At 42.4% G+C, this 15389-nt stretch overlaps 1 protein-coding gene across 1 annotated transcript in view; it reads right to left on the reverse strand.

The window, feature by feature from the left end:
- The window catches only part of Pcyt1b (phosphate cytidylyltransferase 1B, choline), a 78401-nt gene that overhangs the window by 4420 nt on the left and 58592 nt on the right, over positions 1-15389 (reverse strand). Inside the window, exons 6-7 of the mRNA XM_090326078.1 lie at positions 12458-12600; positions 8812-9000 (exon numbers count right to left, since the gene is read on the reverse strand). Of these exons, the coding sequence (XP_090182204.1) occupies positions 8812-9000; positions 12458-12600 (332 nt within the window). The remainder of the gene's footprint in view (positions 1-8811; positions 9001-12457; positions 12601-15389) is intronic.

Genomic DNA, 15389 nt, shown 5'->3' on the forward strand with positions numbered 1-15389 from the left:
AACAGGCAACACAGTAATGTCCGAGCTACTAGTAAGGAAGGATAAAAGAAAACTAATGTCTGTCATCATGGTATGAGGAAGAATCGCACAATATACAGAACACTAGATGGAACTGTGAGAAAAATGAGGCAGGATAGCAAGGAGGGGTAGAGGCAGGCAGCTCAAACTGTGAATGGGGTACTCAGGGAAGGCCTCTCACTGTAAAAATGCTTATTTGAGCAAAGACAAGAAATTGGCAAGGGAGTCCATGAGTGAAAAGCACAGAGAAGACATCCTCAAGAAGACACTGAGGGATGTGTCAGGAAGAGCAAGCATGCTATGAAGCTGGAGTAGGGTCTGCTGGGTGGGGAGCTTTAATAAAGGAAGAGTTAGGTGGAGATTATCAGAGAAAGTGTGGAGGGCTGTGCCACCGAGAATCTTGGCAGCAACTGTTGTAACTTGGTTTTGTTTTTTTTAATCTGCAGGGAATCACAGAGGCATGGTCGAGGAGAGGAGGGAGGCTATCATGATGAGAGGAAAGGAAAAAGGGAGAATGGGAAGCATCGGGGGAGATCACACTAGAGAAATTACAGGGGCTGTTTCACACAGGGCTTCTCGCAAGAGAAGAGAAATATCTGGAGAGTTCTGAGCAAAGCAGTAAGCCAATTTTGGCTCAAGGCTAACACTCTACCATTTCAACCACAGCTCCACTTCTGGCTTTTTTGGTAGTTAATTGGAAATAAGTGTCTTAGACTTTCCTGCCCAGGGCTGGCTTCCAATAATCCTCAGATTTCATACTCCTGAGTAGCTAGGATTACAGGTAGAAGTCATCAGAGCCTGGCTAACTGTTAAACATTATAATGGTGGGCTGGGAGTTTGGCCTAGTGGTAGAATGCTTGCCTAGCATGCATGAAGACCCAAGTTCGATTCCTCGGTACCACATATATAGAAAAGCTGGAAATGGTGCTGTGGCTCCAGTGGTAGAGCGCTAGGCTTGAGGAAAACCCAAGGACAATGCTCAAGCCCTGAGTTCAAACTCCATGGCTGGCAAAAAAAAGCAATGTGGGCAGGAAGATCAGGCAAAGGGCAAATACTGTAATAATGACTTAAGTGAGAAAATATGAGGACTTCAAGCATATCATTAATTCCCCCAGGTACTGATTTTCCTTTTCAGGGCTCTGGCCTGGTGTATTTTAGAGTCTTGAGTATCCTCTAGCAGATAGAATAAGAGATGACTTGCTGATCATGAAGATCCTTTCCATATTTAAAATTCCACATGTCTACAAATACACCAATTATTTACCTTCCATTAAGGGCACTGATAATTCTGCCAAAAGACATCCAATCCCCCTCCAATCAAACCGAAGAAAAAACCTGCACAGTACAACAGCATTCCCTTAGATGAAACCCATTTGTGAGACAAAGTCAAATGCTAGGAGGACTGGGTAGCCTATTATTAACAGCAACATTAAAAAAAAAATCCTTGAACTTCTAGCAGGCACTTTCAAATATGTGTTTTTATTACTGTAATCTTTAAGTATATTTTTAGTGGCAGCCATTAGCCCTCCTGCTGTTAATGGGTTGTCAGCATTTCCATTAGAAGACCACTTTCTAAGAAATCTACATTTTATCTACTCTACTTTGAGTCAAGCTCAAAATTGAGAATATTCTGACTATGGGGATGAAAGAATTTGAATCTTTAATGATGAACAATGGTTTCGGCACTTCATAAAATGTGATATCCATGTAAAACAGTTCCAAGCCTGGTTTGCAGAATGTCTGATCTGTTTCTGTTGGGCTTTCAAGGGTGGTTTCTCTGGTAAAGGAGCTGAATGTAATCCGGTCAGGAGACAGTTTGTAATGAGCTTCCTGGGAAGAAAAGCACTTTAGAAATATAACAAATAATGAAGACCATGGCATGACATTTTTCTAAGAGAAAAGGTATTTCACTTCAATCTTTGACTGTATTAAGAGGTTTCCATTTATAAAGTTTTCCCCCAAGAAAAAATAATCCCATTTATAGTCCTGTCCATATGAAAGTAATTTTTTTTATTTCCCTCCTACAAAGTTTTCCTTCGTATGAAGTATTTAACATGTAGCAAGGCAATAAATGTCTTGACAAAGGCCTTTAAAGGTTCCTGGGTTTCAGAGAAATCCTGTCATCTCTACAAAAATGAAATGGAAAAACTCCTGGTGTGATACGGTTTGGAATTCTGATAAGCAAGAGCAACTACTCACAAAGAGAGGCTGGAAGTTCAGTTCTGGCCAAATCAGTAAACACCATCATCAACAACTGACCTTTAGTGGTACCTGCCACATATTCTGTGTCAGGCCCTGTAAGAAGGGATTTAAAGTATGAATGAATTTAATCCAGCAACCCAAGGAGTTGCTGAAGATAGAAGACAGCAAGGATTACTTTTCCAATTTATAGATGAGTAAAAGAGCATACCTATGTCTACCCAACTAGGAAGTGAGTCCATGCTTCTTTTCACCTCTTATAATTAGCTGCTTTGTTAGTGCCAGTCCTACAGATGAACTGAAAGCCTGTGTACTGGTCCCTGAGTTTTGTTGCTCAAAACTAGCAATCTACCATTTGAGAAACAGATCTACTTCTGGATTTTTTTTTTTGCTGGTTAATTAGAGATAAAAGTCTTATGGACTTTTCCTGCTGTAGCTGGCTTTGAACCATGATCTCAGCCACCTGAAGAGTCAGGATTAAAGTTGTGAGCCATTGGTACCCAGATTTAATTAGCTACTTGCTTCCTATGAGGGTTTTTGGTAACTCATATTTTTGTATATTTTGTACATTTCACTTGCATATTTTATACATTTTTTGTGCAGCTGCTAGGGCTTAAACTTAGGGTCTTGAGTTAATTGTTCTTTTTTTGTTTGTTTGTTACTCATGGCCAATGCTATATACCACGTTACACCTTCAAGTTTCAGTTTTTGATGGTAAATTAGGGATGTATGTCTCATGGGTTTTTCTACACCAGCTGGCTTTGAACCGTGATCCTTAGATCTCAGACTCCAGAATCAGTAGGATTACATTAGTGAGCCATTAGTGCCCAGTTTGTGCATTTCTTTAAAGATAATTGCTTAAAAACTCATTACAAATAGTTTCATAACCTATATTTTATATCTATTTTCTCAAAACATAACAATCTTAAGAATTAGCCGTGACAAAGATGGTCCCTGGTAGCTCATACCTATAATCCTAGCTACTCAGGAGCCTGAGATCTGAGGATTGCAGTTTGAAGCCAGCTGGAGCAGGAAAAACCCATGAGACACTTATGTCCAATTGACTAACAAAGCAAAAACAAAAACAAAGTATTTTTGAGCTATGGCTCAAGTGGTAGGCTGCTAGCTTTGGGCAAAAATGCTCAGATAAGCCAGGTGCAGTGACTCACGCCTGTAATCCTAGCTACTCAGGAGGCTGAGATCTGAGGATCAAGGTTCAAAGCCAGCCTGGGCACAAAAGGACCTGCGACTTTTATCTCCAATTAATCACTAGAAAATAGGAAGTGGGGCTGTGGCTCCAGGGTTAGAAAGGTAGCCTTGAGAAGAAGAGTTTAGGGACAATGCCCAGGCCCAGGGGTGGGGCAGTAGCCTTGAGTTGAAGAGCTCAGCGATAGCACCCAGGCCCAGAGTTCAAGCCCCATGACCCCCCCCCCCCCCACATCCCCACACACAAAGTCTGCATAGGAGAATCAAGTAAAAGTAAGCCAATAAGGAAGTGACACAATTGAAAAATAACTTGTACTCTGATAATCCACAGATCAGCTATAACAACTAGGAACTGATCATCTATTATAGCAACTGAAACATTGCTTGTTTCAAATTCTCAAAAGCCATTGCCAGGCTGGGAATATGGCTTAGTGGCAGAGTGCTTGCCTAGCATGCATGAAGCCCTGGGTTCAATTCCTTGGTACCACATAAACAGAAAAAGCCAGAAGTGGCGCTATGGCTAAAGTGGTAGAGCACTAGCCTTGAGTAAAAGAAGCTCAGGGACAGTGCCTAGGCCCTGAGTTCAAGGCCCAGAACTGGCAAAAAAAAAAGCCACTGTGGCAGGCAGCCTCTAAGATCTTTTATGGGTTCCACCTCCTGCAATTCATATCCATGTGCAGTGTCCTCCCTGGGGCCATATGAGCAACACTGTTGTGAGAGTCAAGCTGGAAGCCACAGGGAATTATGTAGCTCTGGGGAACTAGAAAGTTCATGGTCTACTTAAAAATAACTTGAGAACTGGGAGTGTGGCTTAGTGGTAGAGTTCTTGCCTAGCATGCATGAATCCCTGGGTTTTATTCTCCAGTACCACATACACAGAAAAAGCCAGAAAAGGAGCTGTGGCTCAAGGGGTAGAGTGCTAGCCTTAAGCAAAAGCTCAAGGACAGTACTCTAGCCCTGAGTTCAAGCCCCAGGCCTGGCAATAAATAAATAAATAATTTGAAAGTATTGTTGATGACCAAGGAAACCAAATCTACGTATTGAATGGGAATCCACGAAATGTCAAGTTGTAGTCTATCTCTGTAGTCAAGCACACAGCAATGAAAGCCTAATGAACTATCTATGTGTACAGAGAATTTAGGCCTCCCCATATCCTTTGCAGATGCTGGAAAGGTCTGTAAGTAGCTTTTCCTCACACTTCCATTCATTCAGACATTGTCAATGCTGAACCATTCAAGGCGCAGGCAGTCTAAGCACACACTATGCTGCATACCAATGCTGTTAAACCAAAAGTCATACTTTTAAATCTTTCTATTTTGTGCCTTTCCAAGTTTGGATTATTTGTATCAGTACTGTATTTGCTGGTAATACAGATCCTCTATTTTAAGAAAGGAGTTCCAATCTCAAATTCACAAATAAAGAATTATTATAATAATAGCATATTCATGAAAAGCAAATTACTTATCTTGGCGTTTAACATCCTTGTAACTATTCCTGTACTTTTAATGTCAACAGGAAAAAAGTAATGTCTAAGTCTGGCTGATATAGTAAATTAATGTTAATAACAGTTTTGACACTAATAGCAAGTTTTAAAAAGAAAAACCTCCAGTCTCTAAACTGGGTTTCATTTCTTAAAAATTACCTGAGCTCACTGTCACCAGACTCCTCCAGAACAATTCCAGCTTTGTCGCATTTACGAGGAGCCTGAAACAACTGGTCCATACGATTTCTTTCGTTTTTTTGCCAGTCTTAGGGTTTGAACTCAGGGCCTGAGCACTTTCGTTGGGCATTCTACCACTTGAGCCACAGCACCACTTCTGGCTTTTTCTATGTATGTGGTGCCAAGGAATTGAACCTGGGTCTTTCTGCATGCTAACTCCTGGCCCCTAGTCCATATGATTTCTATGATAAGCTGGGTACCAGTGGCTCATGCCTGTAATCCTAGCTACTCAGGAGGCTGAGATCTTAGAATTGAAATTCAAAGCCAGCCCAAGCAGAAAAGTCCCTGAGACTCTTTATTTCCAATTAACCACCAGAAAACTAGAGGTGGCACTGTGGCTCAAAGTGGTAGAAAGCTAGCCTTAAGCAAAAGAGCTCAGGGACAATGCCCAGGCCCTGTGTTCAAGCGCCAAGACCAATGAAAAAAAATTCTAATCAGGCACTGGTGGCTCACACCTGTAATCCTTTTACTCAGGAGACTGAGATCCAAGTCTCAGTCTATGGCATTTTGGTAGTGACATATTTCTGAAACCCTGTCAGCAAATGAATACTTTATGGTTTGATGAGAAAGCACTGTTGTTTCTTTCTTTTCTTTTTTCTTTTTGCCAATTCTGAGCTTGAATTCAAGGGTCTGGGTGCTGTCCCTAAGCCTATTTTTTTGTCATTTTGTTGGACTTGAACTCTAGGCCTGGGTGTTGTCTCTGAGCTCTTCAGCTCAAAGCTACTACCCTACTCCTAGAGCCATAGTGCCACTTCTAGTAGTTAAGAGTCTCATGGACTTTAGTGGCTGGGCTGGCTTTGAACCATGATCCTCAGGTCTCAGCTTCCTGAATAGCTAGGATTACAGATTTCTGAGCCTCTTTGTGCTCAAGGCTAGTGCTCTACCCCTTGAGCCACAGTGCCACTTGTGGCTTTTATTGTGTATGTGGTACTGAGTAGTTGTACCCAGAGCTTTGTGCATGCTAGGCGAGCTCTCTGTACTCTACTGTACGAGGCCACATTCCCAGCCACCTCTGACTCTTGGAGTAGTTTATTGGAGATAGGGTCTCACCGACTTTCCTGCCTGAGCTGGCATTGAACCATGATCCTCACATCTCAGCCTCTTAAGTGGGTAGGATTACAGGTGTGAGCCACCAGCAACTGGCCACCCTGTTTCTTTAGAGCCTGAAATTGCACAGTGGATCAAATAGGAAAGTTCAGATCCTTATGTTCTCAAGACCAGAGCCTTCACTTTGTCCCCTACATGAAATTGTCCGAACTAAAGGTTTTAATGGGCCTGAGGAAAATGAAAAATGAGAAGCCCAGTGCCTGGCTCTTCCCCTCTTGCTAGATCTTTCCAGGAATTATTAGGGGTTCTGGAAGCACATGTATACTGTCCACCCCTCACAGCCTCAGCCCGCAGACCACACATGGTTAGGTTAGAATACCTACTTCTCAAATCACTTAGATGCTGCTAAGCTTTAAAAAAAAAACCATTTCTTCCAACTTCCAGAACATTGTTCAAATTACTAATTGAGTGTTTTACTTTGAGATAATCTTATAATGAATGCGCTCAAATGAGCAGAAGCTGCAGTGACAACCCATCAATAAAATAATTAAGTGGAAGTGGATTTTATTAGAGACTTATATCACAATTGGAATTCTCAACTACTTTGCATCAGAGAAATCAAGTGGAATTGTTTCTTGATGTTTTAAAATGCAAGTTTGCACTAATATGAGAGGACCTCACTGGGCAGCCGTGGCTCCCACCTATAAACCTAGTACTCAAAAGGCTGAGGTCTGAGAATCACAGTTCAAAGCCAGCCAGGGAGGGAAATTCTGAAAGAATCTTATCTCTACTAAATCACTCAGAAAAAGCCAGAAGTGAAGCTGTGGCTGAAATGGTAGAATACTAGCTTTGAGCAGAGCGGGGCTAAGAGACAGGGCCTAGGCCCTGAGTTTCAAGCCCCAGAACCAGTAAAATAATAATAATAATAATAATAAGTATAGGACCTCCAATCACTTGACTGACAAAACTGCTTATTCATTTGGGAAGGGCATGTACAGTTGAAATACCAATGGAGCTCAAAGTGGTTGTGAGAATTTTCTTTTTCCTTTCCATGTGATCATTCACATTTATTTATAGGATTTAGGCAAGGTAATAATCTACATCTCCCTCTCAGATGATGGCCTCAACTTGCCTAAAACTTTTGTGACCAATCCCCAGGAAACTTGAATGCCATGGAAAAATTGGAAAATAAAAGCATGTTGGACCCCTACTTTGCAGGGCAAAATCCTGCCCTCTCTTTCTCTTACTAACAGTGAAAGAGGAGTGAAGTAAATTGAGGGGATAGGTAGGGTTCAGAGACATGGAGGAGCATGAAGAAAGGGATGATGTGGTCCAGATGCACACTCACAAACTGACATATGTAATTGAAATCCCTTGGCACAACTACTAAAGATATTTTTTTTTAAATGAGAGAGACAGATGGCCGGGAGTTTGGCCTAGTGGTTAAAGTGCTTGCCTAGCATGCATGAAGACCCGAGTTCGATTCCTTGGTACCACATGCATAGAAAAAAGCTGGAAGTGGTACTGAGGCTCAAGTGGTAGAGCTCTAGCCTTGAGAAAATCCAAGGACAGTGCTCAGGCCCTGAGCTCAAGCCCAAGATTGGCCAAAAAAAAATGAGAGAGACAGAGACAGAGACTGAAAAAGACAGAGACTGAAACAGAGAGGAAGGAAGGAGGGAAGGGAGGGAGAAAAACTTTGCTGTATATAAGCTGGGTATGATGGCTCACGCCTTTAATCCTAGCTACTCAGGAGGCTGAGATCTGAGGATCAAGGTTCAAAGCTAGCCTGGGCACAAACGGATCTGAGACTCTTTTTTCTTTTTTGCCAGTCCTTGGACTTTCTCAAGGCTAGAGCTCTACCACTTGAGCCTCAGCACCACTTCCAGCTTTTTTCTATGTACGTGGTACCAGGAATCGAACCCGGGTCTTTATGCATGCTAGGCAAGCACTTTAACCACTAGGCCAAACTCCTGGCCAGGACGAGAGCGAGGGGGAGGGGGAGGGGGCGGAGGGAGGGGGAGAGGGGGAGAGGGAGAGGGAGAGAAAAGAGACAAAGGATGGCCAAGGGGTTGGAGGTGTGGCTCAGGTGGTAGGACACCTGACAATGAGTGTAAAGCATTAGACAGCAAGTTCAAGTCCTGGTGTCAGACAGAAAAAGAAAAGGTGGCCAAGACAACTATATTTCTTTTGCATGCTCCTCCCCAAAACATGAATTCCTGTGAATGACCTAAGAGCCCGCGGACCTTGACTTGAAAGCCAAGTTCCATGCTTCCCTGTCCCCATCTTAGTCCCAAGCTTTGTATCAGCTCCAGCTGACAGGCTGGGACGAGCTACACACCATTTTCTGCAATATTAGACATTCAATTATGATAACCAAATGGCTTCCCAGCTCTGGACAAAGAATAGAAACAGAGACCAAGACAAGCTTTGGATGATTTGGTGCCACAAAAAGAAGCAAGGTATTAGCTCAGTGAGGAAGTAATAAGGACTTGAAATCATTGGGGCTAATGGCCAGGCAGAGGCTATGTAGCTGAGATGAGGAATCTTCTCCAGGGGCTCCATAAACCGGGGATGAACTAAAGACATACAAGATTGCCAGGGCAAGTGAAATAAGTACATACCCATGCTCCATCGGGCCCAAACAGTTCTAGGAAGTTGCCAATGAATTCCCTCGACTTTTCTTCCCACTTTTGAATTAGATCATGACTCTTTTCTTCAACTCTGTTAACAAATTCTTTTGATCTTTCCTCTACATTCTTGACCTTTTCCTTCATCTTGTCCACCTGGTTCTGGAAACGATACTTCTTCTCCTAGTTAAATTATACAGCAGAAAGAAATGGACTTATCCAAGAGGGCATGAATGAGATCAATCATTGACATTAAAAAGTCAAGGCCAGGGGGTGGGGGGAGGGAAATGGGGACAAAGACATGAGAAAGGGTATCAATGTATGTGAAGTAATGCACCTTCTGTCTGGTGAATATAATGTGACCCTTCTATTAATTATAATAAAAAATATATGAAAGAAAAAATAAAGTCAAAGCCAGGCCGGGAGTTTGGCCTAGTAGTAGAGTGCTTGCCTAGCATGCACGAAGGGCCAGGTTCGATTCCTCGGCATCACATACAGAGAAAAAAAAAGTTGGAAGTGGTGCTGAGGATCAAGTGGTAGAGCTCTAGTCTTGAGAAAGTCTAATGACAGTGCTCCGACCTTGAGCTCAAGCCCAGGATGGGCAAAAAAAAGAAAAAAAGTCAAGGCCAGGTGGCACTGGTGGCTCATGCTCTAATCCCAGCTACTTGGGAGGCTGAGATCCAAGGATCCTGGTTCCAAAAAGAAAAGTCCCTGTGAGATTTCTGGAGACGTGGCTCCAAGTGGTAGAGCACTAGCCTTGAGGACAAGAGCCCTGAGTTCAAGGTCCATGACTGACAAAAAAAAGTCAAGCTGTGGCCAATTTTCCATTGGTTAGATTGATGAAAAGGCCCATCTCCTGAAAAGAAAGTCATTTGTCATTAATTTTATTTTGATATGTAGATGGAATTAACAAGTATAACACACACACACACACACGTATCAGAACAAGGACACTAACATAGGTCTTCCTCTCTGTTTTCTCTTAAGACATACTATTTTTCTTTACTCTGTAGGAATCAAGTTCATTTTGCATTTCAAAATTCTCTGAAACATCTTGAATATTGTTAAACTAGACCATGTTTTTGTACCTTCCAAACCTAGGTAGGTTTGCCACTAAGCTCTCTGTACACACGTATGCGCTATGGGAAGTCACTCTGTCTTACCTGACTTACTATGTTGCTCTGGGTGAGTCATTCAACCTCTCTGGACCTCAGTTTCTTCACCTCTCTGTTAGATATAGTTATCCCACCCTCACTTGAAGGCTAATCATGAGGAGTAAATGGGAAAAGCCATGTAAAACACTTGGACTGATCTAAAGTGATTGCTATTGTGTTTATGACATTCTCTTCCATCATTTTCACTGTATTGTAAATGACCATTATGCACAACTCTTCCAGGCAGTATAAAATACTAGAGTGAGCACTGAATCGAGGGTCAAGAGACTGCTGCCGCCACTTCTCCCACTCCCTTACTGAGGGAATTTAGCCAGATCTTCTGACTCTTTAGGCTCAGCTTTCTTCGTCTCTACATCAAGGGATTTGAACTGCATGTCAGACCACCATCAGGTCTCTGCCACTTGTAAGGTTCTGTGATTCATCTGCCCGCCCATCTGACACATTCAATTTCCTCTCTGAGCTGTGGTCAGATTTGTTGTGATAGAAAGGCAGTGAGTGCGTCCCCGCTGTCTGCATGGTTCCTTGAGCTAAGTGGCTCATCTAAAGACCATTTAAGGAGAGCGAGCAATAACTTTTGGAAATAGCTTGCCATGCTTGGATGGTTGACTGGATTCGGTTTAAAAGAACAGACAGTTTAATTTATTGAAATAACCAGGGCTTTATTCTCTATAAGATAGCAAATAATCATGTTGACTAAATTCTTTTCAGCCAATTGTTTGGGTGCCACTTGAAACCAACATTTTCCATTTCATTGCCTGGCTAATACGAAGCCAGAGGCCTGGCTTCCCAATATGGCTTGCTCAGGAGGACAATCATTAATCACTAATTTACAGCTAATGAACCTCTCCTATTTTAGAGGTATCAAAGATCCATTGTGTGGATTGCTGGATAATTAGGGCTGCACATAACTATTAATATCTACTATTATAGACAATTCCCCCATATATATATATATATATATATATATATATATATATATATATGGTATCTACTTGGGTAGGGGTCTGAACGCTGTGTGAATAGACAGCTCTGTTTGTTTTTGTTGGTCATGGGGCTTGAGCTCTTTTGTTCAAGAGTAGCATTCTACCACTTTGAGCCCCAGTGCTGCTTTCAGCTTTCTGGTGGTTAACTGGAGATAAAAGTGTCACAGACTTTCTGGCCCAAGTTGACTTTAAACTTTGATCCTCAGCTTTCAGCCTCCTGAGTAGCTAGGATTACAGGTGTGAGCCACCAGTGCTCACCGAGAGCTTTGGGTTTAATCCTAGTTATTGCTCCTTGGAAACTTCTTGTCTGGAATTCACCATCATCACCTCCAGTTGTCCTCTTTGCATTGTAACAGCTTGTTTAGCTTGTTTTAAAGACTGTTTTTAACAGTGCTCTATTATTAAACGAACAGCAGCTCTGAGAGAATAAGGTAGAAATACAAAAGGAAGCCAAAAACTTCAGGCTTTATTTAATCAGCTGTAATTTCCCTGGACACACATACACACACACACACACACACACACACACACACACACACACACACACACACACACACACACACACACACACAAAAGGCAGTTAAAGTTTTGTTTTGTTTTGTTTTGTTTTTGCCAGTCCTGGGCTTGAGCTCAGGGCCTGAGCACTGTCCTTGGACTTTCTCAAGGCTAGAGCTCTACCACTTGAGCCTCAGCACCACTTCTGGCTGTTTACTATGTGTGTGGTACCAAGGAATCAAACCTGGGTCTTCGCGCATGCTAAGCAAGCACTTTAACCACTAGGCCAAACTCCCGGCCCAGCAGTTAAATATCTGAGCTTTAGTATCTCATTTCTTCTACCATCCTTCCTTCACTTTGAGTAGAATATCGTTCTTGGTGTTCAAGAGCAAAGCCTTTGTTCATGTCTGAAAACTGAAGAGGAAAGTAAGGAAGCTTCTTTACATAAAATGTCAAAGTTGATACTTGTGCTCTTGGTTAATTTATGCTACCCTTTTGGATACTGTTTTCTTCTTCAGCTGTAAAATGGGTCAATATGAGGATCAAATGAGACAATGCCAAGTGCAATGCACAGGGCAGAGCTGGGTGCTAGTGTACCAAGACTAATCCTAGCTACTCAGGAGGCTGAGATTCGAGAGTGTCAGTTTAGTACCAGCCCAAGCAGACCAATCAAACAGACTCTTATTCCCAATTAATAAGCAAAAAACTGAAAATGAGAGATGGCCCAAATGGTAGCTGAAAAACCTAGGGCAACCATAAGGCCCTTAGTTCAAGACCCTATATCAACAAAAGTAAAAATTAACTCTGATCATATAACATATTTATCGAAATGAATTCCAGGAAGTGGAAACACACACACACACACACACACACACACACACACACACACAGAAATCGTAAATGCTCAATAAATCACAGCAGTCGAGTATTGGTGGTATGATTGGTATGATATGGGGGCGGCTGGAGGGCATGATGTGACATGCTTACGTTTATGAAGCTGACATTCAGTTCCTTGGCTGTGTACCCTCTCTGGAGGTTGCGTCTGGCATAAACATCATAGTCACGGACAATTCTTGTGATGATATCAGATGTTGAGATGCCTTCTGTTCTCTGTGTTGGAACAAACATTCCTGTCCAAGGAGGAAAGAAGAGACAAAGCTGAGATCGCTTCACTTGACCCTTTTCTTTTAATGGCACTGCAATTCCAGAACAAAGTTGAGGCTTTTCCTCTAGAGGCCTTCACACCAGATCCCTGCTGAGTCTTCCAGGCCCTGTTACACACACTTTCCCACCATTATACCACGTTCTCATCATCTTGACGGGCTCTTGATTGGCTCTTGGCATTTGCTCATGCTGAGCAATCCATTTCTCATGCTGAGCAATCTGTGGGCAGAATTCACAACATCTACATATCAGCATATCTTTGTGTTATTGAAAGTATTTGGGGGGGGGCAATACTATGGTTTGAACTCAGCTTTATACTTCCTTGGCTGGTGTTCTACCACCTGAGCCATGTGCCCTGCATGAAAGTATATATTTTTTTTGCCAATCCTAGGGCTTGAATTCAGGGCCTGGGCTCTGTACCTGAGCCTTTTTGTGCTCAAGGCTAGTGCTCTACCACTTGAGCCACAGTGCCATTTCTGGCTTTTTCTGAGTAGTTTATTGGAGATAAGTCTCATAGACTTTCCTGCCCAGAATGGCTTCAAACTGTGATCCTCAGATCTCGCCCTCCTGAATAGCTAGGGTAACAGGTGTGAGCCACGGGCACCAGGTCATGAAAGTATTTTTTTAATTTAATTTATTTATTTTTGTGCCAGTCCTGGGGCTTGAACTCAGGGCCTAGGCACTGTCTTTGGGCTTTCTCAAGTCCAGTGTGCACTACCACTTGAGCCATAGCACCACTTCTGGCTTTTTCAGTGTAAGTGGTACCACGGAATTGAATCTGTGGCTTCGTGCATGCTAGGCAAGCACTATACCACTAGACCACACTCCTGGCCCTGAAAGTATTTTTAATATCTGTCTCCATGTAGAAATGGTATTTCAAGCGCACAGATTATACTGTAGTTTTTTGTTTTGTTTTGTTTTGTTTTTTGCATTGCCACAACCAGGTTGGTGCTCCTGTGTCTAGTTTATGAAAGATGCTCCAAAAACTGAAATTCAAATGAGTAAGTGAATGGAGAATAACAAGTGAGTCAATGAATTAGTCAGCTGGCAGCAACTCCCAAGGAAGTCTGTGGCATATTCTCCCAAAGGAAAAGAAGAAAAAGTATACTATTTTTGTTAACTCTCATCTAAAGACATGCCTGTGGGAGTGCTGGATGAATTTATTTCCTTAACAAGCATTTTCCCTGCATGGTAGCTTCATTGCTTGAAGGCCCTTTCATCTGAAATGTATGGGACAGAATGAAAATAAACAAGCATGAAGGATGCCAAGTTTTAGTTTGACTTTCTTAAAATCTTCAAAGATATGTTTGGGTGTACCAACCAATAAAGATAAGAATTAGACTCATGCGCAAAATTCTGCTGTCTATTGAACTCACATCATTTTTTTTTGCCAGTCTTGGAGCATGAACTCAGGTCCTGGGTACCCACTTTTCTCCATTTTCCTTCATCACCTAATCCAATGCCATCTTGTTCAAAAAGCACGTGAGTGTGTGTGTGTGTGTGTGTGTGTGTGTGTGTGTGTGTGTGTGTCAGTGTCACAGAGAGAGAGAGAGAGAGAGAGAGAGAGAGAGAGAGAGAGAGAGAGAGAGAGAGAGATATCAGGATCAAACTCAGGGCTTTATACCTTCTATGTAAGTGCTCTGCCACTGAGTTATAAGCTTAAGCCTGTGAACCATTTTTGTCCATGTTAACCCACATAACCCACAGAATCCTTAAAGATGCAAGCCAGATGCCTGCCCTTTTATTGGCTTCACAGTGAATCCTTAACTTGGCTTTGTAACAGCTCATATGATCTCTGTGTGTCTCCCCACCATACTGGGGCTTGAACTCAGAGCCTCATGCTCTCCCCTAGACTTTTTCTGCTCAAGGATAGCACTCTACCACTTGAGCCACATCTCTATTTCCTGAATTTTGCTGATCAATTGGAGATAAGAGTCTCATAGATTTTTCTGCCCTGGTTAGCTTTGAACTATGATCCTCAGATCTCAGCTTCCTGAGTATCTAGGATTATAGGCGTGAGCCACTATGCCCAGCTTGCTAGCAATAGATGTTAGGAAATCATTTGGACGTTGGTGACAAGAGCTTATCTTCCTTCTGAAACCAGAGGCTGTGGTAGATTTGGAAGATTTGCTTTGGCTGGTTGAAAGAAACCAAGCCCTCTGCTGACATAATGAGGTACCCGACTTCCTCCAAATCCTAATTATTGCTCTGCTAAAAATATTCAGTAATGAGCCTGATCAGAGAACCTTTTTTATCATGCTTTTCAGAATTGCAGCGTTGGGTTAGGAACTATTTTAAGAAGCAGTAAAGCACATGTTAATGAAGAAATGTTCAACAGTAGTAGGCAATATTAGCATGCCGATGAGTGATATGGACCTTACAGTCTATTTGAATCTCAGATCCATCTTTTTTATCCAGCGTTTTTGTTGTTGTTGTTGCTCGTGGGGCTTGTACTCCGGGCCTGCACATTGTCCCCGAGTCTCTTTGTGCTCAAGATTAGTACTCTACCACTTGAGCCACAGTGCTACGATTATGTTTTCATTGTTGCTGTTGTTGATTTTTTGCCAGTCCTGGGGCTTTAACTCAGGCTTTAACAAGGACTCGGGCACTGTCCCTGGGCTTTCTCAAGGCTAGCACTCTACCACTTGAGCCACAGCACCACTTCCGGCTTTTTTCTGTGTATCTGGTGCTGAGGAATTGAACCCAGGTTTTTGTGCATACTAGGCACATACTCTACCACTAGGCCAAACTCCCA

The sequence above is a fragment of the Megascapheus bottae genome, chromosome X (assembly GCF_031878675.1).
Source record: "Megascapheus bottae isolate mThoBot1 chromosome X, mThoBot2.hap1, whole genome shotgun sequence".
NCBI lineage: Eukaryota > Metazoa > Chordata > Mammalia > Rodentia > Geomyidae > Megascapheus > Megascapheus bottae.